This window comes from Lepisma saccharinum, chromosome 19 (genome assembly GCF_977018435.1).
Source record: "Lepisma saccharinum chromosome 19, izLepSacc3.1, whole genome shotgun sequence".
Lineage (NCBI taxonomy): Eukaryota > Metazoa > Arthropoda > Insecta > Zygentoma > Lepismatidae > Lepisma > Lepisma saccharinum.
The window spans coordinates 32,546,798-32,573,012 of NC_139247.1; the positions used below are offsets into that span (position 1 = coordinate 32,546,798).

General features: G+C 36.0%; 1 protein-coding gene across 1 annotated transcript in view; it reads right to left on the reverse strand.

The window, feature by feature from the left end:
• The window catches only part of Grx3 (Glutaredoxin 3), a 67,962-nt gene that overhangs the window by 35,739 nt on the left and 6,008 nt on the right, over positions 1 to 26,215 (reverse strand). The window contains exons 2-4 of the mRNA XM_083140782.1: positions 15,707 to 15,806; positions 7,717 to 7,878; positions 4,101 to 4,233 (exon numbers count right to left, since the gene is read on the reverse strand). Of these exons, the coding sequence (XP_082996908.1) occupies positions 4,101 to 4,233; positions 7,717 to 7,878; positions 15,707 to 15,806 (395 nt within the window). The remainder of the gene's footprint in view (positions 1 to 4,100; positions 4,234 to 7,716; positions 7,879 to 15,706; positions 15,807 to 26,215) is intronic.

Below are 26,215 nucleotides of genomic sequence, written 5' to 3' on the forward strand. Positions count from 1 at the left end.
TTTCCCTTTTCTTGTTTGCATTCTTCGCTATTCCTAAGATGCTTCTCCCTCCCTTCCTGTAAGTTTTAATGCCCGCTTTCCTAAGCACTTTGCATATCTTTTCTGTGGTCTCCCCCATACTCCTTATTCCAAACCACCTCTCTTTTTCTTTCTCTTCATCTTTTTCTTTCTCTTCCAATTCTCCCCTTCCTCTCTTCTTCCTTCTTCTGTTTATGTCCAGTCTATCCTGCTTTTCATAGCCATTCTTTTCCAGTTGTTTCCATAGGCTATTTATTTTGCCTTCTTTTTCACATTCCTTCGTGCATATTTTCGTTATTCGGTCCTCCATATTCTTTATGAAATTTCTTTTTGTCACCTCACTTACAACATGATAAAATAATGTTAATGAGTGAAGGACTGAATATAGGTTCTAGCCTAAGCCCAGCATTGGCTGAATTGGTTATGAATGAATGGGAAAAGAAAGTGATAGAAAAAGGAGGTGACAAAATAATTTTGTTTTGCAGATATGTGGACGATTGTTTTGGCATATGGAAGGGAACAAAGAGGCAGCTTGACATTTTTGCCAAAGAAATACAAGATGAAGAAAGAGGGATTTTATTGGAACTTGAAATAGAAGAAGAAGGCAAGTTAAGCTACCTTGATATATTGATGAAAAGGAAGAGAGGAGAAGAAATTGAAACCGCTTGGCATCAGAAGAAGTGTGCAGCAGGGGTATTCTGCCACAAAAGAAGTGATGTAAGTGAGGTGACAAAAAGAAATTTCATAAAGAATATGGAGGACCGAATAACGAAAATATGCACGAAGGAATGTGAAAAAGAAGGCAAAATAAATAGCCTATGGAAACAACTGGAAAAGAATGGCTATGAAAAGCAGGATAGACTGGACATAAACAGAAGAAGGAAGAAGAGAGGAAGGGGAGAATTGGAAGAGAAAGAAAAAGATGAAGAGAAAGAAAAAGAGAGGTGGTTTGGAATAAGGAGTATGGGGGAGACCACAGAAAAGATATGCAAAGTGCTTAGGAAAGCGGGCATTAAAACTTACAGGAAGGGAGGGAGAAGCATCTTAGGAATAGCGAAGAATGCAAACAAGAAAAGGGAAAACAGAGAAGAGGAAGAGGAAGGGATTATCTACGAAGTAAAATGTAAAGAATGTCAGAGTGTGTACATAGGAGAAACGAAAAAGAGACTGAAAGATAGGTTGAAACAACATAGGGATGATGTACGACTTAAGAGAGAGAGAAATGCGATATTTAAACACACAAGAGAAACAGGACATGACATAGAGTGGGATGAGGCTAAGCAGATAGGAAGGGAGAAGAGAATGCTAGTGAGAAAATGGAAGGAAGCCAAGGAAATAGAGAGGAAAGGTGAAGAAGACACAATGAACTGGAATGGGGGACTGAAGTTAAACAAAGAATGGAAGAAAGTGTTAGAAAGAGTGGAAAGGACAAGAGAGAAAGAGGAGAGGAGAAGGAAGAAAATGAAGGAAAAAGAGCGTGATATATAAAGCCCAATCCACATTCTATATGAAAGTATATATTTTTCGCCTTTTAGGTGAAAGTATAGTGAAAGCCACCTGCGAGAAAGTTCCAAAACAACTTTCTATTAGTCTGGAGGGAGTAATGTTTTGTGTATATAATGCCCTGTTTTTGGTATCTTGTTACTTTTGTACTTGATACAGAGTCTGATGAAGACCTTGCTAGAAGGTTGAAACGTTACGTTTAGTTTATGTTTTTAATAAAATAAATTACTGCCTTGGTCAGCATATTTATATTTTTTCATAATAATGGAAACAAGGCTTAATGGTGTTATCCTTTTCATTTTATAAGAGGTGTTAAGAGACTTTTGACTCACCCTAGTACATTATAATGAGTCATTTATCTGTCACATAGCTATACATATTATTTCATATCTTCTAATCCCATTGAAGTTCCAGCTTGAAATTTTCATATGTTTAGAGTATAGCATGATGTTCGAGATATTTTTTTTTTCAAAATTTTTGGAGATGACATGTTTTGAGATATTCAAGGTCAAAGGTTAAGATCATGTGACAAGATGTTCATTTTATCCAAAGGTAGGCTTGTTATATATCAGTGGAAAGCTTGTTCCAATCCCTACACAAGAAAGTTCATTTCAGGTTTGTAGGCCAAATAGGGACAGAGTTAGAGCACATTTAGTATAGCTAAATGGGCTCAGAAAGGGCAATTTCTGTGAACTTTGATCTTGAATAATTTAACAATTACAAGACAAACGAGACTAAAAAATTTCATAGTTTCTAAGTTCCATGCATAGATTCAACTCCCCAAATTTCATGAAAATCGGAGATGTTCAGGTCGGAAATTGCACATATCTGTGTTGATTTGGCATGGCATGGTAAGTTCTGACATCACCATAGGGTTAGGCAACACACAATGTTACGCAAGATAGTGAGTATTTCAGAATATAGGTGTCCGATGTTCATTGTCGGTGACTATACTTAATCAACATTTTTCAGGAATTTTGAACTATTTTAAGTTTTTTGAACCTACTTCAGGATTATTTGAGACTAACTTAAGACATTTAGGACCTATTTTAGGGTTTTTTGAACCTATTTTAGGATTTTTAGAGCCTATTTTACAAACTTAAAAGCACACATTTTAGGACCTAAAAATCCGAGGTCTATTCATTAATAAGGTAGAAGCATGCACTAGCCAACAATTTCTAAGAAAAGGCACATCAAAGTTTCAAAGCTTTCCAAGTGCACCTTATGAGGGAAAGATATTGTCATACTGCCAAGTGGCCTGGTGGTAGCATACTAGTTTCACACACCGAAGGTTCTAGGTTCGATTCTCCTTAATTTTTTTAACATAAATTATAGCAACTATTTATTTCATTTTTCTTTCAACTGTAGGTCCAGTCCCGATTAGCCTTACTGTGCATAAAGTGGATTTAAAACACCAAATCAATCCAATCCATATTTTTACTGGAAAAATGCACTTTTTAATTGCTGTGGAAATTGTTGAGAAATATTTTCTTTCCACGTTTTTATGATAATTACAATTCTGGATCGTGTACAAAATAAAAACATAAATAAAACATTGATTGTGAATAGTATTTTTCAGTTTTATTTATTGATCAGTCTCTTTTTAAATACCTTTCACTATACATAATATTTTGTCACATATATCATATGAGTAATGCAAATGTTTGTAAAATGATGATAAAAATTGAAAAGAGAATCATGAAATCATAAATAAAAGTGAATAACATTAAAATATTTGACACAAGAATTACACAAAATTTTATTTAAACTTTGTTTCAATAAATATTGATGATGTATATTATTATTTTATATATAAAATTGTTTTTAATGTTTCCTCAATTTTTTTTATGAAAATTATTTTTTCACAATACTTTTTTTTATTTATCCTATAATTTTAGAAACATTTGCATATTAAATTATCTTTGCCTCATCATCAAAACTTCCAAACTCTTTTCATCGGAAATGGCTGGCTAGTGCACACTAGTTACCTTGGCATGTCAGTACCCACAAAGTACCCACCACTACATGAAGTCCAATCCCAAACTTAACTTTCCAAGCCGTAACATCTCCTTGTCAGTGACATGAGTTACACTTACTGACAAATTCTGGTTTATATCATGCTAGTAATAATAATAATAATAATAATAATAATAATAACCCATAGCACAACAGACCTTGAGGGCCAGGGACTAACTACCAAGTGCTGGCGTCACTCCCTTCTGCAGAGGTTAAGAGATCATCCTACCAGTTAACGGGACGAAATATGGTCAGAACAACGAACCACCAGTCGTTGTTTACGCTACTCATTTGTAGGTCCCATACACAGGTTGAAATCTCAAGAGAAAAGTTGCTATGCTTTCCCAAGGAGACTCAAAACAGCACGCATCCCGTCCCATAGTCGGAGCCCAAAGCATGACACATTACACCGCATGGCCAAGGTGCAGGACATCATGCGAGTAAAGACTTGTAAATTGAAATGAGAATTAACAGCTGTGCTAAAAAATACTCATACGAAGAATCATTAGTACAATAAACCCTTACAAAAGTTAACTAGGCAAATTATTAAAGAAGTGACATACCACACTTTGGTTCCTTGGCAGTTCCCTTCATGAACAGCATGACTTTATCTGCTTTTATCAATTTCCTCAGTCTTGAGTTCAGATCTTCTTGAGTTGTATCAGCAGGTGGAGGAATGAATGGCCCAGCAGATGCCTGGTAAAGAGAACATCCATGTTGGCACAAAAGTGTAATTTACAGCTAAATATTTGTGAAGAACGACATTCACAACAGTACTTAACAATATGATGCTTATGTTATTTATACCAAATATACAAAAAAACAGCAATTCTATCTTTTGATTTTAAATTCCTTCCTTCGTGGTATACCCATAATTCCACCCAGGATTCCTGTATTTGCATATACTACACTACACCACAAAGGCCAATGGTACAGTGCTCAAAAAAAGTTTTGCATATTCAGGGTTTGTGATCATTTTATTGTACTAGATACATGGAATCATATTCAAGAGTACAGGGGAGACATACAAACAGAAAGAAAACAGTGCAGCCATGAAGAAGAAACAAAATCACACCAGAAGCACAAGATTGAAAGTGTGCAATGTGAAACACAAAAGAAAGGCAGTGTAATACTGTGTACCTATGGCTCACAGGCATGCTTGGGATCAACAGATGGGAGTTCAGTACCGTGTATAGCCACCTCGAGCCCGAAGGCATGCTTGAACACGACGGGGCATGCTAAGGATAAGATCATTCAACTTTTCCTGAGGAAGACTGTCTCACTCTTTAATGGCAGCCTCCCACAATTGCACCTTGTTCACAGGAGGATTTTTGTGGCTGACAAATCACTCTCTTCAGGTGTCCCCATGCATGTTCCACACAATTCATGTCTGGAGAATACGCCCGCCACACCATGCGTCGAATGCCGTGCATATCAAGGAACTCTTGAACCACTCTGGCTCGATGTGGTCGAGCGTTATCATCCACCAGTGTGAAGCCATCCCCCACAGTTGTAGAGAAACCTGCTACCATGGGTTCCAGATTAGCATTCTGTACATCAGACCAGTCAGGTGACCCCGGAGAGGAATTAGGGGCGTACGTCGACCAAACATGATTCCACCCCAAAACATGATGGAGCCCCCCTGCTGCTGGTGATGTTCCTGGATGAAGGGCTCGTTCAATCTCTCATCTGATCGTCATCAAACCCTTATGCTCTTGCTTAACGGGTGCAAACTGATGGTGACCTCGTCTGTAAAGAGCGTGTGCTCCCACTGTTCCTGTTGCCCACCTTACACGGTCTCTCTTATGGTGTGGTTTCAGAGGAACCTTGGGTATGGGTCTTCCTGCCGTCAGTCCTTCCTCATGAAGTCGATTCCGCACTCTGATTGGAAACATTCGCTCCTGAGGCCCTCCGCAGATCCTGGCACAAACTGTTAGCACTTGCAGTGGGTCTACGACGTGCCGAAATCACCACGTACCGATCTTCCCTGTGTGTTGTTTTGCTTGGTCGCCCTGTCCTTGGTCGATCAGCAACTAATTGCGTCTCCCTGAACTTTTTCCACGCTCGAGAGACATCACTTTGGCTCACTCCAACACGGGCAGCGACGTCCACTTGGCGATATCCCTCTTGAAGCAGAGTTACAATTCGAATGCGGTCCGTAGCAGAAATGGTTGCACGAGGCATGTTGCCCTTCGTTTTCCACCCGCTCTCCGTGCAGTTTCCAACTAACAAGTGTGGATAAGACACGGAGAATGCCTCCCATCAGGCTGCTTTCAAATCTGCTCAGGGATCATGTGGCAACTACTGCCCTCTATCTGCTGAATATCGAACTCACTTTGGGCATTATGTCGGTTTCTGTCTCGGGCATTGCTCACATAATGAACATTGCATACCTTTTGGGGATATCGTGACTCAAACCACATGCTATCATAATATGCAAAACCTTTTTTGAGGACTGTAATTGTTTAAATGCATAATCACAAATATTCAAAATTTGCATCAAAATTCTAACTTCAACTTAATGTACTGTGAAAGTCAATGAGTTCACAGGTTTTTTTCTTCTATAACTGTGGTGACCAGGACTTTATTTAATAATTTTTATCCCCTTCAGCCAATCCCTTCACCCACTACCCTGAGTGTGACAAGAATCACGTCGCCAGTTACTTGTTTTTTGTGGGGTTTTTTATTGCTCACCTGGCAGCAAGGTGCTTGCTGGGAGGCACACTACTGCCACCTGGCATGTCCTTGATTGCAGGTGAGTCTTTGTGATTAGAGAACTGCATTACAGTTCGTGCAGTTTCCTCCTCCATAAACATTGTCCTCATTACTGGCCACAATCACTGACATGCAGGCAACTCGGTGCATGGGTGAGGTGATATTAAGCTCCCCGAACACGTGGGATTCAAGTGGCAGCAAGGAAACTTATCTTGTTGTTTAAGTGGGTGAGTCAAATTTAGTTTTCTGCATTGCCTTATATTTCTTCTAGTCATATTTGTTTAAATTACTATAATGCCCGGAATTTCAACACATGGATTGTCGAGGATGACGGTCATTTGCAGCAGTCATCACATTTAAAAACCAGGATGAACTGCTACGATTTCAGAACAAAACTAGGGACTGTGGCTTTTGCTCATGAGAACTAGTGATTATATATGTAAGTATGTTGTATATGATGGTCATATTTTTCTTTATTGTTTGTGTTCACATGTGAAGCATTCTCAACAGAGTGAGTGAGAGTTATCCCCGCCACTAACTTCAGCACTTAGGATCATGTTAGGAGTTTACAGAGTTTGTTATTTTGATCATGAAACATTATAAAATGCTGCCAAAGGATCCAATTAGTGAGAGTCAGTTGTGTGCAGATATCTATATATCTTAAACTGTTGCTAATACAGACTATTATTAATTTATTATATTCATAATATTGCTAATTGTATGACAACATATTTTTATCACATGAATAAACCCTTGTTTAAAAATGAAAATATGCATAAATTTGTAGATCGTATTAGTAGTTTCAGTTGTTTGACCTTGCACACAACTTCAACCTGCTGTGTGTATACTGCTAAAGATGTTCATTCAGCTGCATATTTGCGTAACTCCTCAGGAGGGCACTAGATGATGCCACAAACACTTCTGATCCGTTATTGCGATATGTTCGTTTGAATTGGAACAAAAAATAGCACCTTTGACAAAAATCTCTCAGAACTTTTAATGTTGATAAATGTTTCTATGTGCACCAAACCCTATGAAAGCCGGTAGAAATAACAGAACGAATTTAATAAATATATGGTATATTTGATTCACGATGTTGTCATGCACATAGGAATTGTTGGGGGGGGAGCTTGGGCCTTAATTTTTCTCTTGCAGCTTCCAACAACCAACTGATGAAAGGAGATAGTTTATTACTTCATTATATTCACCAAGGTAGCACCACGGAGAGTGATTATATGAAGTTGTATGTTGCCTGTGCCATTATCTTTATTTTCAGAAATTGAATTATTTGTCCCACCAGAGATTCCCATTACATAATCTATTCAAATATGGTTTCAGGCAGTTTGATACCAGTTGCCTTCTATGCAACTCTTATTTCCATTTTTGTACACAACAAATTACAGAACGAAACAAAAAAACTACTATTTATCACTTTATAATTTTAGAAAAAGAACTATAACATACCAGTTGTTTGACCTTTTTGGTCAATTCTGCTGCATTTGCACCATCCACCCTGTCGACAGCCTTCCCATTTTGAAAAAGGATAACAGTTGGAACTGCTGATATATCGTGTTTCATAGAGATCTCTGGGAAGTCTTCTGCTTTAATCTTTGCAAACTTCAAACCCTGAAGAAAAAAAAGGTATGGAAATTTTGCTGATACTGATTGTACTCATATAAAATTTACTGCTAACAATAATGATATTCGACCAATCTGATACAAAATTGGTAATGTGTCTTAGAGATTAAGAACTTCAAAAACTTATTTAATAAATGTATGTAAGGCAGTGAGTGACACTTGTTTTGAAAAAGAAAAATGCATATTTAGACAATTATATTTCAAAAGACAATTATATTTCAAAATTAGGGAATATGGTTTGCAGGTTTACAAACATAAAAACTGTAACAAAATGGAGAAATTTTGCACGAAAATCACAGGATATATATAACGAACTGGTGAAGTTATCAGTCATTTTTACCAATAAACCAATACATTTATATCAGCTGATACTAATGGTTTTATTTAAGACCTGTACTTCATGTAGTTATTGATCAGAGACTTGTTCATGTATATTTTGATGGCTGCAAATAGCCTTAATGCTGAAAACCCCAATATTTTAATTTCAATCAAGCAATCAGTAAACTGGTTACGTCTAGGGCTCGGAAGTTGATGAGAAATAATATTTCTTGTGTACTTTGAAAACAATGCTAAACCTGGTATCAGCCACTTTCCCTTAAGTTAGAACCAGAAAAAAAAAATTGCATTTTTTGGCTTTTTTGTTTCTTTAGGTAATTTTTCAGTATTGTTTTCCATCTTTATTTCATTTTTGAGTTATACTTGTCTTCTCTTCAGTTGTTTCATGAATTTTAAATGCATTTGCTAGCATAATGTACGTATTTAAATTTCCTGACATAGTATTCTTAGCAGAAGTGGGGTATGGTTGGTGGACTACTATGTGATCCTCCCAGCTAGATCCAAGGGATCTGCTGACCAATGACAGGTGCGGCCCTCCATTCATATTGGGGGTTAGCTGAAAACTCTGCACTGTAAAAAGACATGCCAAGAATCAGCAATATGAGGTCATGGATGTTCCCAACGTAAAATATTTGGATCTCCAGGCAGCTTTGGGAGGTCCCTAAACTAAGGATAAGATCTACATTAGAAATCAGGATATGAAATTAGGTCCCTGGAATGTTCTGAGCCTTTACCGGCCTGGGGCATTTCAGTGTACAGTTAATGAGATAGTTAGGTATAAATTAGATGTAGTAGCTGTCCAGGAAGTTAGGTGGCCAGGAGAAGGTAATTTTAAAACTAAAAATTATTCTTTTTTCTATGGTGATACTGAAAATCATAATTTTAGAACAGGCTTCTTCATAAATAACAGAATTATCTCCGCTCTTAAAACAGTAGAATTTATTAATGATAGAATATCATATGCAGTTTTACAAGGTAGGTGGTGTAAAATTATTTTAATAAACATAAATGCACAAACGGAAGACAAATATGGTAATACTAAAGATGATTTTTATGCTGAGTTAGAACAGGTCTTTGATAAATTTCCCCAGTATGATATGAAAATTCTGTTAGGTGACTGTAATGCACAGATTGGTAAAGAAGAAACATTTAAATCCACGATTGGTAAAGAGAGTCATTATGAATAACTCTGATGATACAAATCTAAGCAATTATAATAGAATAAAACGAGAAGTTAACCATACGTTTAGAAGTAAAAAAAGAGATTACTTGAAAAGCAAAATTAACGAAATTGAAACAAACAGCAAAAACCAAAAGTCAGAGATTTATATAAACGTGTAAATGAAAACGGTGGGAACCTAAAGTAAACTTGATAAAAGAAAAAAATGGTGATTTTTTGGCTGATCCAAGCGATATTTTTAATAGATGGAAGAACTACTTTAATGACCTGCTAAATGTTCATGTAGGAGATAAATCACAAGTAAATGAAGTACACACAGCAGAACCTTTAGTTCCAGAACCTAACTTGACTGAAGTTAAAGATGCTATTAAAAGGCTAAAGAATGACAAAGCACCTGGTATTGATGTAATACCAGCCGAGTTAATTAAATACGGTGGGAATTCGTTAATATGTCACATTCATAAATTAATTTGTTTAATATGGAATAGTGAAGACAACTCTCAACAGTGGAAAAGAATCCATAATTGTTCCTGTGTTTAAAAAAGGTGATAAAATGAACTGCAATAATTACCGTGGAATTTCTCTACTCTCAACAACATATAAAATATTATCTAACATTCTTTTAACAAGACTAACCCCATATGCTAATGAAATTATAGGTGATTATCAATGTGGATTTAAATGTAACAGATCAACTACAGATCAAATTTTTTACATCAGACAGACAATTGAAAAAAAAGTAGGAATATAATCAAAATGTTCATCAGCTATTCATTGATTTCAAAAAAGCATATGATTTGGTCAAAATAGATAAATCATATACTATATGAGTAGAGTTTGGAATACCTAAGAAGCTTGTTAATATGATAAAACTATGCATCAGTGAAACAGATAGTAAAATTCGCATGGGTATTAATGTGCCTGACAAATTGACAATTCATGATGGGTTAAAACAAGGAGATGGGTCATTCCATGTCAAATCATCCAGAATTTTGTGAAAATGTCACCCACCATCTCATAATTTGATAAAAAAAAATTTAGATTGGTCAAGGGGTTCAGAAGTTACGCGGTTTTCAAATTCTCCGTGTACATCACTTGCAGCTCCACTTTGAATGGTACGTATTAGGTTGTAAATGATTGTACCTTCCTTCAGGTTTGCCGTAGAAACTTCAAGTTTGTTTTCTTTTGTTCAGAATAGTGTAAGCTTTCATTTAAATATCCTTTCAGATGAGTGTATTAATAACCATGTATTTTTATGTATAGTTTCATGTATTTTTTTAGAAAAATAAATGACTAACTTCAAGAGCGAATTTCGTGCAATGTCCCCCCCCCCCCTTTCAATTTCCACCCAACTTTATATGTAGGTAGCTCAGAGTGGGTACTAATACCTGATGGGAAAATTGGGATGGGTGGTTCAGAGACAGGGTGATAAAAAAATAATTTGCATCAAATGACATTAAAAGTTAATCTTATTAAAAAATGCTTATGTATTTAGCACAAAGCCTGAAGTACAATATGTTTTAAGGTATAATATTCAAAATTTCTGATCACTATGTGTAAAGGTGAGCATAGGCGTAATCTGGCAGGGGCAAAGGGAAGCCCCCTCCCAAATGTATACATTATAAAATTTACAAATAATAATTACAGTGGAACTCCGATTTTACATTTTCCTGCATTTTACATTCAATCTTGATGGTCCCAACATAGCAAATTGCTAAGAAATTTTCCTCAGTTTTACATTTTCTCGCATTTTAATTTTTTTCAGCTTGGTTCCCCTGAATAATGTAAAATCGAGTTTCCACTGTATCTAAGTTAGTTTCAACTGTCTTCAATTTTTTTAAAAATATAATCATCATTATTAGCATTCCCAAGTTTAGCAATTTTTCTTCGATAACATTCCTTTTGTGCATTTTATCTCAATATGGAAGTTCTTTTTTGGCAACTCTTCATGGGGATACGTAGTATGAAATAAGAATAAATAATACACATTTGTGCTGATTGAAGTTTTTCCAAATGGAGCTTTTTTGCCACTTACCACAGAAAATCTCCTTGTGACGGGGTGGTTGGAAAAGTTAAAAGACTTGTATAGACTTGTACAGTAACAAGAAATAAGTGCGGCAGTGATATACCAATTCCGTAGAAACAGTATTCAAGGCATAAATTTCTTATTAATCATGTAAGGTTAAATGACAACAAACCGCAGTACAATGTGTCAGTACTAAACAGCAGCACCAGGAAGATTAAGTATGCACTATTTTGAACTTAGGCTACAGGCTATTTACAGTGTTCGGTAAGTTACAGTTACTGGTACTTTGAAAGTAACTGTGAGTTACTTTACAGTTACTGTGAAAGTAACTTACAGTTAATGATCATTGACTTTTGAAAATTGCACACAATCAATGATCATGAAGACTTGTATTTCTAGTTGAGTTAACTTATGTTTCTAGTACATAATATGTCTTCATATATTTACATTACTACTGCAAATAAATGATGGAACACAGAGTCAGCTTTGCTTGAACGATATTATTTAAGAAATCATTTGTATGCTGACCACGGTATTTTGAATACGGTGTTATTGATTCCACTTGCACCTTTTTCTTTCTCCTCCATTCCAAGTTCAACAAGATCCAAAGATCCACTCCTTCGACAATGACTTTTTCCTAGCTCGACAACCACATAACAAACTAACGCAGCAGTCCACCAAAAACACTGACGTTTTCACATACAATTAGAAATGAATTGAAGTAAGGCATGGATGTTCTAAAGTTAGCATGCAACAAAGCATAGCTTCCTTGCCAGGCCAGCAATTCCAAGAAAATCCTTTTACGTAGCATCCAGAGAAGGAACATATATATATTTTTTATAGTTAGGAACAGAATTGTCAAATTTAGCTCCTCCCCTACACATGTAGTAGCATGTGTGTGTGACTCAAACTTGTTTGTAAGATTGCTTCAAATGTCCATGGGAAAAAAAGAAATGCAGCAATTAAATTCTTGCATCCACTTGGTCCATCAACATCCTACCACTGGCCACAAAGTATTCTGTGTCCAGTGGACATTAACATCACAAATGGAAGGGCATATGTATCAAGGGCATACGTCAAATACTTTAGTGTATTCGAAATGGTCAAATTATTCTTCTAAAATGAGAACGACACAATATATAGTACATGAAATTTTGGCAACGCATCTACAATAGAGTAAGTATTATTAGGTACTATCTTTGGGTTGAGAGAATCACAAAGTTTTCCATCCCATAAAAATAGTGCCCAGGATTATTAGCTAAATACATTTGAAAAATCACAATTATTACTCTTTATTTGTTTGTTCCTCAAGTGCCAGGAGGTTCACAAAATATATTTAACTTGTCAATTTTAATTAATGCATAAATTTGGGACGGGGCAAATGCTTCCCTTTGCCCCCGCTAGGTTACGCCTATGCTTACCTTCACACATAGTGAACAAAAATTTTGAATAATATACCTTAAAACATATTACACTTCAGGCTTTGTGCTAAATACATAAGCATTTTTAATAAGATTAGATTTTAATGTCATTTGATGCAATTAATTTTTTATCACCCTGTCTCTGAACCGCCCATCCAAATTTTCACATCAGGTATTAGTACCCACTCTGAGCTACCTACATATAAAGTTGGGTGGAAATTGAAGGGGGATGGGGGCATTGCACAAAATTCGCTCTTGAAGTTAGTCATTTATTTTTCTAAAAAAATACATGAAACTATACATAAAAATATATGGTTATTAATACAATCATCTGAAACCTTATTTAAATGAAAGCTCACACTATTTTGAACAAAAGAAAACAAACTTGAAGTTTCTACAGCAAACCTGAGGAAAGATACTATCATTTATAACCTAATGTGTGTCATTGAAAGTACGCAAGAGGCGTACATGGAGATTTTAAAAAGTGCGTAACGTCTGAACCCCTTGACCAATCTAAAAAAAATGTCATTTTTGTAATCAGCATTAAATGTTCTATAAGTATTTCGAATTTCATCAAAATCGGTGTTGGTGGGTGACATGGCCTGGATGAATTGACATGGAATGACCCGTATGCATTATCTCCATCATGGCCTTTACTTTTGCCTTAGAATATGCTGTTAGGAAGATAAAAGAAACCAATGAAGGACTAAAATTAAATGGGGTGACTCGGTTGTTAGCATATGCAGATGATTTAGACTTACTGGTGGATGATGTAAATACAATTAAGAATAATGCTACAATATTTTCCAAAGCAGCAAAAGAGATAGGTTTGGAAGTTAGCAAAGAAAACTAAATATATGCTTACAGGCCGAAACCAAGTGTTAGGTAATAAGCAAAATCTAATTATTGATAACAACTTGTTTGAACCAGTTTCCAAATTCAAGTAATACTAACAAATAAAAATGATATTAAAGAGGAAATAAAAAGCAGGCTTAATTCAGGAAAAGCATATTACTTTTCTGTTCATCAACTTTTGTCTTCTCGTTTAATATCTAAGAAACAAAGGTAAAATATACAAAACAGTAATTTTGCCTGTAGTATTATATGGATGCGAAACTTGGTCACTTACATTGGAAGAGGAACATAAATTGAGAGTATTTGAAAATAAGATCCTTAGGAAAATAATTGGACCTAAAAGGGATGAGGGGACAGGTGAGTGGAGAAGGTTACATAATTTAGAACAACATAATTCTTATTCGTTCAGATATTATTAGAATAATTAAGAAGGCTTACGTGGGCAGGTCATGTAGCACAAATGGAAGAGGAAATAAGAGCTTACAGGATTCTTGTTGGGAAACCTGATGGTAAGAGACCTGTACGAAGGCTAAGATGAAGATGGGGGGACAACGTTGAGATGGACCTAAAGGAAATTGGTAGGGATGGAAAATAGTGTATAGATGTTGCTCAGGATAGGGACAGATGGAAGGCCTGTTTTGCTGCAGCCATGAACCTTTGGGTTTAAGAAGGCTAGAGAGTTAGTTTCAATTTTCCTTTATTAAAGGGCAAGGTTCAGCCTGCAACTGTTCTACCACCTAACCCCAAGTTAGTTTGTATTCTTAGCAAGTTCGTTATGTGGCCAATGGAAATGCACAATATTATTTTTCATCAAAAATTTGGCAACGTATTAAATAATTAATTGTGGTACATTTATTTTACCTCCAGCACTTGAAATACTTTTGGGGGAAGGCTACTTTGAGCTTCCCTTGCTGGCCACTACAATCATTTTAATCTTGGGTTTTGGTCACAATCTAAAAAAATATATAATCCGATGTATGCAAAACACAACTGTGTTTTCATATGCTGACAGACTACTGTATCATGCAAGGCCCATTCTGAAAGGAGGTGAATGACTTACACAGAAAAACCTTGAAATAAAAAATACAGAAAACTACATTAACACTAAATTGCTTTTTTCTCCCTTTTCTTCAGTAGTTTAAAAGAGAAACAGGTTTTGTCTAATTATTCAACTATTCTGTTGTAATTTATGAAAAAATTAAGTTTTCCTCTTAAGAGCGAAAATTACTTTTAGGTCATTTTAAATAATTTTAAGGTCATTCTGTAGGTCATTTTTCTAGATTTTTTAGGTCATCAACTTCCAATCCCTAGTTATGTCATTACAAGCATGGAACAACCTCCCTAATGACATAAGAAACTCTTATTCTCTTTGCAATTTCAAATCAAAATTAAGAAAGCATCTTCTGGAGGCAACTTACCAGTACTGAAAACAAGGCAAGACAATAAAATGAAACCTTTCTTGATATAAATTTGTAGGACAAACACCAACCTACTGTTCTGTATTTTAAATATTTTTGTTATGTGTGTGTTCATGCTGTACATATATTTTTCTACGTTTCTTACAGCATGCATGTGTATTTTTGTGCTTTTTTCTTCTTCTTGGGTTTTTTGTGTTTTTTCTCTTTTTGTATTTTTTTATTTTCTTTGGTATTTTCATGTTTTTTATTTTGCAAACTGTTAGATATTCAACTCAATTTGTAAAATGTAAAGTAGAGATGGTTAAGTGTAAGAAAAGGCTTGTGCCTTAACTTTGCCATCCAAAAGAATAAATAAATAAATAAATAAATAAATAAATAAATACAGTAGACAAACGAGTCAACTGCAAAGGTCCACATTTTGGATACACAATAACCCTGGCACATAAATTTGAATGTTATTTGCAAAAATTATTCAATGTCATTTTTTTCTGAATTGACTACAAAGATAGATCATGAATACATACTGTTTTACAATAAAAAACAGCAGTAAATGTAGCATAAATACTAAAAAATGATTTACCTTCAAATTTGTATCCTTGGCAAGTTCTTCGAGGACATCATTCATTGCTCCACACTGAGAAGCCCATTCTTCCCAAAAATGTACAACAGCATTTGCTGTCCTGCAAAAAGAGGAGAGGGGTATTTAAATTAAACATAAAGCAACCTCACGTTATGTAGTCTTACATGTACTGCAGCTAATTTTACTAATGCATTATTATGGTACAGCGTGCGACAATGAATAGGGTGAATACTCGACACTTAAGACAAGACTCCATACATAAGAAAATATGCATAACTGAGACAATATAAACTACTTGAAGAAGAAATGCCAAAAGAAAATACAATTACAATCCATACATTTTGATATATTTGAAAATAACATTACTAAGATTACCTTCATTTTGTCCACATGATAAAAATCTTTGGGTTGGAATTTGAACCACCACTTCTCTGACCCAATCTTTAAGTTCATTGAGGGTGCATGGGGGTCTGTTGAAAGGCCTTTTTTTTCACACACCCTCAAAGAAAATAATTACATGAGGACAGATATGTTGATCTTGCAGGCCAAGGAATATCACCGTTGTTTTGTAATATGGGTAATTCCATGTCAAATCAACTAAGAGAAAATAACTTTTGGAATTTGATGTCATGGATTTAACTAATTTTTGGTATACACATTTCTTATCTGAAATATAGAAAATATTTTTTTTCATGTTGGCGGTTTTTGTGTTATTGAATTTTGAAAATTGACAAAATTGCCCAATAACCGTTCACCGCTGAAATTTTAAATACAATTTGCAAGATATCTGTTTCGACTACAGGGCTGGGCATGGTCTCATTTTAAAGCTTATGAAGAGGGCTATCATTTGATATACAACATGCTTGGTTTATTGCGAAAAATAAATTTTTGAAGTGTTTTCGAAATTTTATTTTACAATTTCCAAAAAACGAAATTTTCAAAAATTTTACACATATTGGTACACATCTAGTGAAGGTTCAGTCAACATTTCAAGATGGTATCTATTTGGTATCATATTAAAAATTAATTCCTTTCAAGACCATTCAATGATTTTTAAGTTAACATATTTTACATACCTAACCACATTATAAATACAGAAGCATACATACCAAGAAACTGCTTAATGATACAGAAAGTCTTTCTTTGATAAAATGTATGATGCTTGTGTCATCTCCACTCGCTTCAGTTGGTATGTTCAGGGTCCACTTTCCAAAGGACTGCGTATCTTGGGATTTGAAGAACATCTGGTCGCCTTCGATAATTAAATGACTGTGCTGGACCACAAGGATGCAAGAAAGACACCTGCACTTCATGTTCTACATCATCTTTCAAAAGTACACATCCCACCCACCAATTGGCTACAAAACCTGTGATATGTTCAAAGGGTACATTTTCAACAGCATTAACTTTAACACAATGTACCAAAGTTTCTTCAGATGCAGAAAACACTTTTGTCTCCACTTTTTCTGTGCTTACTGGTATGAATGCATAAAACCTCTTGAGTCGCTCTTACAGTTACAGCTTCAGCACAACGTTCCTGTAAGAGCCTCTATTCTTCCAAATATTCATCATTTGCCACATAAAAGAAAGTTACTGATGGAATGTTCTCCTTTCCCCACTCAAAATGGCTTTGGCTGCCAGCCTCGTTACTGTCCCTCCAACACCATCACACACTCCCTTACCACGTGCTGTTGCATAAAAATGCCCCTCAGCCGCAATGCCATCAAACTCTCTATGATGGTTGCACAAATTTGCAAAGTTTTTGCGGTTCTTACATTGCAATGCTGAACCCTTAGAGAAGTAATATAATTTCTGTAAGTTTGGCAGACAATCAATTTTCAAGAAATCTAAAAGCTTTCTTTGGAAAACGTGGACAAGAACTGTATTGTGAATCAAGCAGTCTGAAATTAAGACATAACTCTTATGTTTTAGAATATCTTCATTGCCCTTGAAATATACTACAAATGGATGAACTGTTGCCATTGAGTTGTTCCAGAGAAACCCTTGTATTTCATCCTGCAAAATAAATGAGTAATTCTCAGCACAATCACAACAGCTTCATCATGAACTAGGGAACTTTACCTTTCAGAAAAATATACTGATTGCTGTGTGGCTACAAAATCCTCTCTTGAGGTTGATCAACTGATTTGAAAAATCTTGAACAAATTCCTCTGTGGATTTAGTAATTGTCTCAAAAGAACAGCGATCCACTGATATCCACAGCTTGTAGCTTATATTTTCAATCCTCTCTTCCCGAAGGCTTGTTGGCAAATCTTCTTTGAAATCAATCATGCTGCAACAGGAATCACACTCATCTAGAAAACACTTCTTTTGTGGTACCCTACACAATATTTTTGAAAGACAATCTTGATATGTTTTTAATGGATTTTCATTTCCTGGGAGAGTTATTTTATTTAAGTGAGCTCTAGTTATCATTAGTTTATCATTTTGATGAAGGGATACAAACACATACAGTGTGGGTACCAATGGCTCCTACTATTATGCAACTCTTTGGTCTTAATTCAACAAATTTTGAAAACCCAATTTTAAGTAGATCAAAAACTATTTGACGTAGAGAGCTCAAATTTGTGTAATTCTCTTCAGCTTTGAATGAGCTTTAATTTGAATATGACTGTTGTGATGTGCATATTGCTTCTGTATTTATAATGTGGATAGGTTGTGATTTGAATATTGCTTCTGTATTTATAATGTGATTAGGTATGTAAAATATGTTAAATCCAAAAAAATATTTTCTATATTTCAGATGATAAGAAACATGTACACCAAAATTTAGTCAAATCCATAACATCAAAGTTTATGCACTGGTTGATTTGACATGGAATTACCTGCATGCTTCTACAGCGAATGTGTGCTGTGCCCCATTCTATGACTCCATCAGAACTGAATGGTAAAGCAGGGGCTGAAAAATGGCGGTAATCACGTGTTACCACTGACGCAACAACTACCTATATCCAGTGTTGCAAAATTGACAGATTCACTGTGATGCACCCAGTATTAATGGCACGACGAATGGTGGACAGGATGTAGCACTTTAAGACTATGACTTTTATTCTTTTAACCCAGGATCGGTCGTCAGTTGCAGGTGAGCTCGGCACTCACCCTTGCTTTTAAGGAATATTTCATTGTATTTTAATTTTTTTAAATTTATTTTTTGTACTTCTTATTCATTACATTTTTTTTTCAAAATGTTTATTTATTTTCAAACAGCCTATTATACTTCGTTGAAGCCAATATGTCTCAGCTTTAACAAAAAGAGCATGTTCCTCTGAGGTAGTTCCATCTGATCTCCAGAAATCTGATATGATATAAAATCACTGCGACACTTTTTGAATTTTCTAATAACACGACAAGAACATATAGGTACGAAAACTCACTAGAAACAGGATAGACCTATTGACTAAATAATGCAGAAATGTAAATATATATATATATATATATATATATATATATATATATATATATATATATATAAAACGTAATCGGTTGCGTGTAAGCTCTGCGCTCACTCTGACAACACTATTTCCACAACAATGGTCTCTCTAATACTGCTATTTACGTCATCTTATAAAAATGTGATCAGGTCGCTCGTGAAACTCTAAAAGTGAGCTAGAGAGCACCACAGGCCAATATTTTAAATACTGTTAAAATTGCACTTCATTAAAATTTAAAGTGAGTGCGGCGCTCACCCGCAACCAATCGCGGGTTAACCAAATTTGTATTTCATTCTTATCCTTTTAATGTGATTTCTTTGAACTACCTTGAGCGAGGGTCTGGCAATAGGTCCAAAATGCCAGTTTTTTTAAAAGAACCTGTTAAAGCACAAGTAATGATCAGGACATTGCATATCCAAGAACTCCGCAAGGAATTTGCTGTATTTTTTTCAAACCTGCACTGTGACAATTTTTATATATTTTTTTTTATTCTGTGTAATTGTAAAGATCCTTGAATACGTAATGCATGAGATATACAATTCATTGTTTTGAATAAATGATTTTCACTTCATAAATTTGTAAAATATCTTAAATTTCTTATGATAAAGAGTTACTACTTGTTACAATAGCATTGTATATCTTCCGAGTGGAAACAAATGTTCTTAGGGAGCTATCAGGCCAAAGCAACAGGTGATAAGCTACAAGCGCCATGTGTCATTGGAAACAAACCTTCAGAAATAAATAAAACCTTTCGTACTGACGTGTCACAAGCTTCACATGTTGCCTCAGCCTTGTGGTCGTGCATTCACAGTGAATTAATTTCATTACTACTTTCGTATAGGTGAAACACCTAATAATCATTTATTTCACACTTTTTTACATTGCTAACGTACTATTCTGCATTGCGGAACATTTCTTTAGGTGTAATAATGAATTTTTAACGAAAATAATGTATATTTCTTACATTTCCGAGTACTTACTGTTCTTCGTTATTTTGATTCTGTAACACACAATATGGCGATATCGTACTGGTTCATAGTGCGTTTGCCAGTGTGTTGTCGATTTGGAGTGTGTATGCAATGTTGCAACCTTGTTCACCGAAAAATACCTACTTTCGTGCCCGGATTTGAAATGATGCTAATACCTTGTAAACAATTGACGTTAGCCCTACAAACCATTTCCCGTAAGGTTGTTAGGTTAGGTTAGGCAAGCATAGTTTAAAAAAAAATTTAAAAATTAAAAATACTCGACACGTCATTTTATAGTGAAAATACGGCGAGGTTTGAAACACTTACTGGGGGTTACGTCATGTAACACATGAAACATTGTGCTCACATGCAGAAAGCAAATGGCAGCAGCAGCAATAACATGTCGGAGAGATATTTCCACAGATAAACACATGATTTCGCATTAAAATGGATCAAAACTACATTCTCGAACTTCAACAACGCTAACGAAAATAATTTGTGTAAGTACTTTCTTATGTAAACAGTAAGAAATCAGTTTTCACTATACGAAAGTGTTACCTTAATTTCCTTTCACAGACTGGAGGTGCCATCTCATCTATTGTACATATGAAGTGTCACTGTTACATGTTCCAAACAATTTCTCATTGCATCGTCAGTTACAAATTTTGCCACAGCCACCAGACTTTTATATTCTGGACATATAATACCTCTTGATAACCTGAATCAGAATAAAGAACATAGCAAACCTATGTTCCATGATTTAGAGGTTTAATGCGTGCTTTCTTTCTATTTTGATTCTGGTTATCAGCACAAAAGAGTACGTTTAATTTCCAAAACAGATCAAAATATCCCTTCCTTATTTACCAGCGAACCATCTGGAAGGTCCATCTTTAGTTTTGTTATGTCTGTTATGTGTGTCTCGGAAATTCAGAAGACAGAAAATGAAGGAGAAAAGGTGGTTGAAGTTCCGTGCATACATGTTCCATGAATGATGAGAGGAAGAAAGAAAGAAAACACCTGTTACATTTAGTCAATACCTTGGAAGAAAAAAAAAGGAAAATGTGCAGCACTTGTTCCTACCAATTTGCTTGGAGTGTACTAAGGAGTTTGTGCCAGTTATAACTAAATATAGTACATTATTTTCACAGAAAAATGGGGTCTATTTGTAGTTCTCTTTCAAAGAAATGTCAATTCTATTTAAAACATAAAAAATTAGAAGGTGTTCCAAAGTTATATTTACACCTACTTAAAACTTAAAACAAAATAAGACAGCAAAATTCTAATTTGGCCCAAGTTCTGAATATTTAATTCTTAACTAATCATTGTACACATGCACTTTTAACATTCTATTCATGTTTTCACAGACATGCTTCATTGGTGTAGTGTTTAATTGTGAGAAACGTTTTTCCACTTTTATGTACTTCAATTTGCAATTATCTTTGTTAACAGTCATTTGTATACTGTTGTCTTGAATACAGGGTAGCTCATGCTAGTAGATCACATGACATGAGGTGTTGAGGGATTTCACATCCCTAAATGCTTTCCAAGTTAGGAGAAAATGTGTTGACAATAGTTTAGGCAACATGGATTGTCTCCAACTTAAGTTTGTTTCATACCACGAGCAATCATTGGCATTCTGAGACATTGAAGTAAACAATGCCAGCTGATCACAATTAAACAGATAGCAGATAGAAAGCAATGGCTTTCTACATACGAGTTGAAATGGCATCTGGTACAGTAGAACTCTACATGAGCACCTTTAGCAGCATGAATAGCATTTACCTCGTATTAAGACTCGCTGCCACGTCCTTAATGGACTTAAAGTCAGTTCAACTTTTATACAACACAAAATCAGAGTTCAGCATGACTGCAGATAAATTTTACTTGCTAATTGAGACTGAACTGTTATATACAATCAATCCTTATGGATGCTATTTTAATGCCAAAAGCCACAAACCTTACCCACCTAATCCAACAACAAAATGATTTAGGGATATTTTACAGCACTGGCAACCCTCTGCACACCCTCGAGAAAGTTGAAAATTTTGAGTGGGTTGTGGAGATTGTGTTATAAGCAAGAAACTTGTTATTTAATGTTTTGTGACATCATTTGCTGGTCAAGCCCCACCCTTCATGTTCTCATGGTAACGGTTCAGATTGTTTCATGATTTTTTTCAAAATCTCCTAGCAGAAATACTAATTATCATAGAATTTTGGAAATGATTGTCACTCAAGATTTGAACCTTACTTAAAGTAATGAGCACTGTTTGAATTTCGAAAAACATATTTATGTTGATAAAAAAACAACTTAAAAATTACCTTACACAAGCATGCCTGCTTCAAAATATTTTCCGTTGACAAGAGACTGTAAACAGCGGCGGCGACTGGGTTCCAAAATCAGGGGTCAAGATGAAAAAATTGGGGGGAGGGGTGGAGGCAGCAAAGACAGTATATTTCAATTTGTAGACAAGGTTTAGAATAGTGTGCTGCAACTGACTAAGTATCATGCACTAGTAGTAATTAATGTCAAAGTAGAATTAGGGACTTTATTTGGTAAATGTCTGTTATATCGGAGATATATTTCTTCATTTTTACAGAAGAAACTACTTAAAGAAATGAGTTTCTGTAGCATTTTGAAAGTTCGTGGAGGTTTTTCTCACCGTAGAATGCTGCACAAGAAATAAGCACTTTTGATATAATAAACTTGCATTTTGTGCAAAGCGACAATATTATCCCGTTGTTTCCATTATGTACCTGCATATGGCACGAGCATAGAAAGTCACACGGTCTCGCCAGTGTTTCCAAACGTGCCTTTTTTTTACGAGACAATGTTTTATTTAACTATGGTTACCTAACCTAACCCAACCTACCCTTGCTGGAAATGGTCCGTGGGGCTATCGTGAATGGTTTGTGGGGCTATCGTGAATGGTTTCTGGGGCTATCCGTCAATGGTTTGTGGGGCTATCATGAATTGCTTTTTGGGGCTATTCGTCAATGATTTGTGATGACATAATGAACACGAAAGTAGGTATTCTTCGGTTAAGAAGGTGGAAACACTGCATACCCACTCCAAATCGACAAACCACAAGCACGACGTGCGATGATCGACAGCTGTGCGCACCATATTGTATGTTCCGCAATGTAAGAAAGGAACCAACAGAATTACTCGTAATGTGAAAAATCGACGTTATTTTCATGTAAAAAGCATAATGGCACCTTCAACTATGTTACGCAATACACAATTGGTAAGTACAAACCATCGGGAACACAAAATATCCGATTTTAATGTGTCTCCGATATGACGAACTGTTACGAGGATTTTAACGTCATGTCGTCACATTTCGAGACTGAAACCATCATTTGTGGTTTCCACAACTTGAAATACGCCTCTTGCCCTCGAAGAAAAAAAAAGAAGAAGAAAAAGGGGTAATAATTTAATATCCTTCAGACACCTATAACTTCTTCGTATTGTCAATTTTTCACATTCGTACTTACCTATCTGCTTCGCGGAACATTCCTTAGGTGTATTGACGTTTTTTTCATCAAAGTAATTGCAATTTTTCACATTACGAGTACTTCTTTCTCGCAGTCTTTTCACTTGCCTGAGACACAATATGGCGCATACACCTTCCCACATAATCGCACGTTGTGCTTGTGTTTTGTCGATTTTCATTCGTTATGCATTGTTTCAACCTTTGGAACCAAAGAGATACCCGTGAACAAAGTTAATCTGATCCAATTTTTTTTTTAACTTTTTCGCATTGTTTTCGAAGAAAATTGTAATGTTTCGTTGAGCTTTTTGTGAATGGTTTTTGGGGCTATCCATCCCAGAATCAGTGGAAAATTTAAACTAAAATATTATTTTCGTTTGAAATTTTTGAGTCCAAATTCCCACCGATTCCGGGCTCCGCCCTTGGGGTAATTGACCTACCGCTCCCAACTGCTAACGCGGCCCCCTCTCTGCTCCGCTCCGGCTACCCGGCTTTATCTACATAGTCCCTGTTAAAGGCATGTTAGAAATTGGCCGGAGTCACCTGCCCAAACTTTTAAGTTTGAAGAAATCCATTTCCAGAATATGGTAAACTTACCTGAATTTCGCCATGCATCATATTAGGCATATACCCACAGCCCATTCCTTCTTACGAGTAGCTTACATTTACTTAGGGTGACCAGGCATCCTCTTTTATCCGGACATATTCTCCTTTTTAGGCGTCTGTCCGGCGTCCGGGTGGATTTCTTAGAAATCGGTAAATGTCCTCCTTTTATTGAAAGAGTATAGCATTGACCATAGCAAATGTGATGCATGGAGAATGCTTGAACGCATAACGATCATCATTTATAGCATATCACTTGGGGTGCGTTAAGTATTCGAGCAATGCTCACCTAGCTTCTGGGAGCTGCACACGGTCACTTTCCCGACTGAGTCAGTAGTAGGGTGCGGATTTATAGGCACTAAAAACATGTGAAATAGGCACTGTATACACTAAGAAAAGACACAAAAAAAGGGCACTTAAAAGGCACCCTAAAATTAAAAGAAGACATTAAAATAGGCAATGAATGTGAATTTATTTCAATTTTCTTACAGTTGTACTGTATTAGCACTTCAGTTTATACATAAAAGTGCGCTAACGGTTAACAAACTATTAATACTCTTTTGATTGAAATTCACATTTTCGGGGAATCATCAAAGTAAATCTCACAAAAAGAGCTTGCGCTAACGACTGTGCGAATTTGCACAAATTATCAATAAACAATTTGCACTATTGTCACAAAAAACATATTTATAGCAATGTTCCAATTCAGACTCTCAAATCTGGTGAATACCAGATTTCAGTCAGTAAAACATCAACAAAGCCTTACGGCCTTCAATATAGGCACGTACAGAAAGCTTAAGTATGCAAAAAATGCAGAATAACCATTTTTTTGGCACCATTAAGCAAAATAGGCATTTATAGGCACTACAATAATGCATTTTTGGACTAGAAACACCATGAAACGAACTATAAACATTAAAGCCTATGTTTTACTACAAAGAAATAGAAAAGACAAAATTCCACCTATCACCCTAGTCAGTAGTATTATTCTAATTTGATGCTTCACCCTCTGAGACTGCAGGAATGCATGTGATCTGTTCAGTTCTTTTTCGATTGATTGATTGATTTACTTTACTTTACATCGCTTTCCTGCCACTTTTGGCTAATCGCGAAGGTGTATGAGCGATGATATGATGATTTTCATGAAAGGACACTCACAAAGAACACCATGTCCAGGCTGGGTTCGAAGCCTGGACCGCTGGCGTTGTGGCGCAGTGTGCTAACCACTCCGCCACAGAGGTCGACCAGTTTCTTTTTGAGTTATGCATACGCCATACAGACACGCATAGTGAGAATTTCGATTACAGAAGGTCGTTTCACGTCCATGGTAACAAAGTTAGAACCCACCTAACCTTAAGAAAAACCGTGACGTCACAAGCGGTGGTGCTCCACGTGATACTCCTGTCTTGCAGCAATGGCCCTGCGGCGGAGTTTCCATTGGAGGAGACTGCGTTGAAGAACACATTGGTCCAAACGATCATATTCCTCCTGACAAGCTTTCCAAAGACCCTCAATTGTGCGGGGTCGTCTGCTTCCCAAGGCTTGTTTCAACAACGGAAACCCACAAAAATCCATGGAAGAGGCATCGGGGGATTTCACAGGGATGTCTGTAAAGGGGATTGCATGAATGCCCGTTTCACGTGCCATCTGATCAATGTATGCCTACGTGGACTTTGCCGTATGACTGGAAGCCTTGTCCTGGTGGATGACAACACGAGATGTGTCGGTGCCATAGAGAGAAGGAATATCATGTCTGTAAAGTGGCTCCAAAATATTTGTCTGGTAATAGGCTGCATTTATTTAACCTTTCTTTCCACTCTGCGCAGTGGAAGTTTGCCGTTATGGCAGTAACCACGAACAACCATAAACCCGCGTGGAAAACTTTCAGCACATTCACGTACCCACTCAGATCGACCTCTTGCATCACGTCGACGATAGTAGATGGCCCTTTTTTTACCACATCCCGACAGATACACCCATGCTTCATCCAGGGAC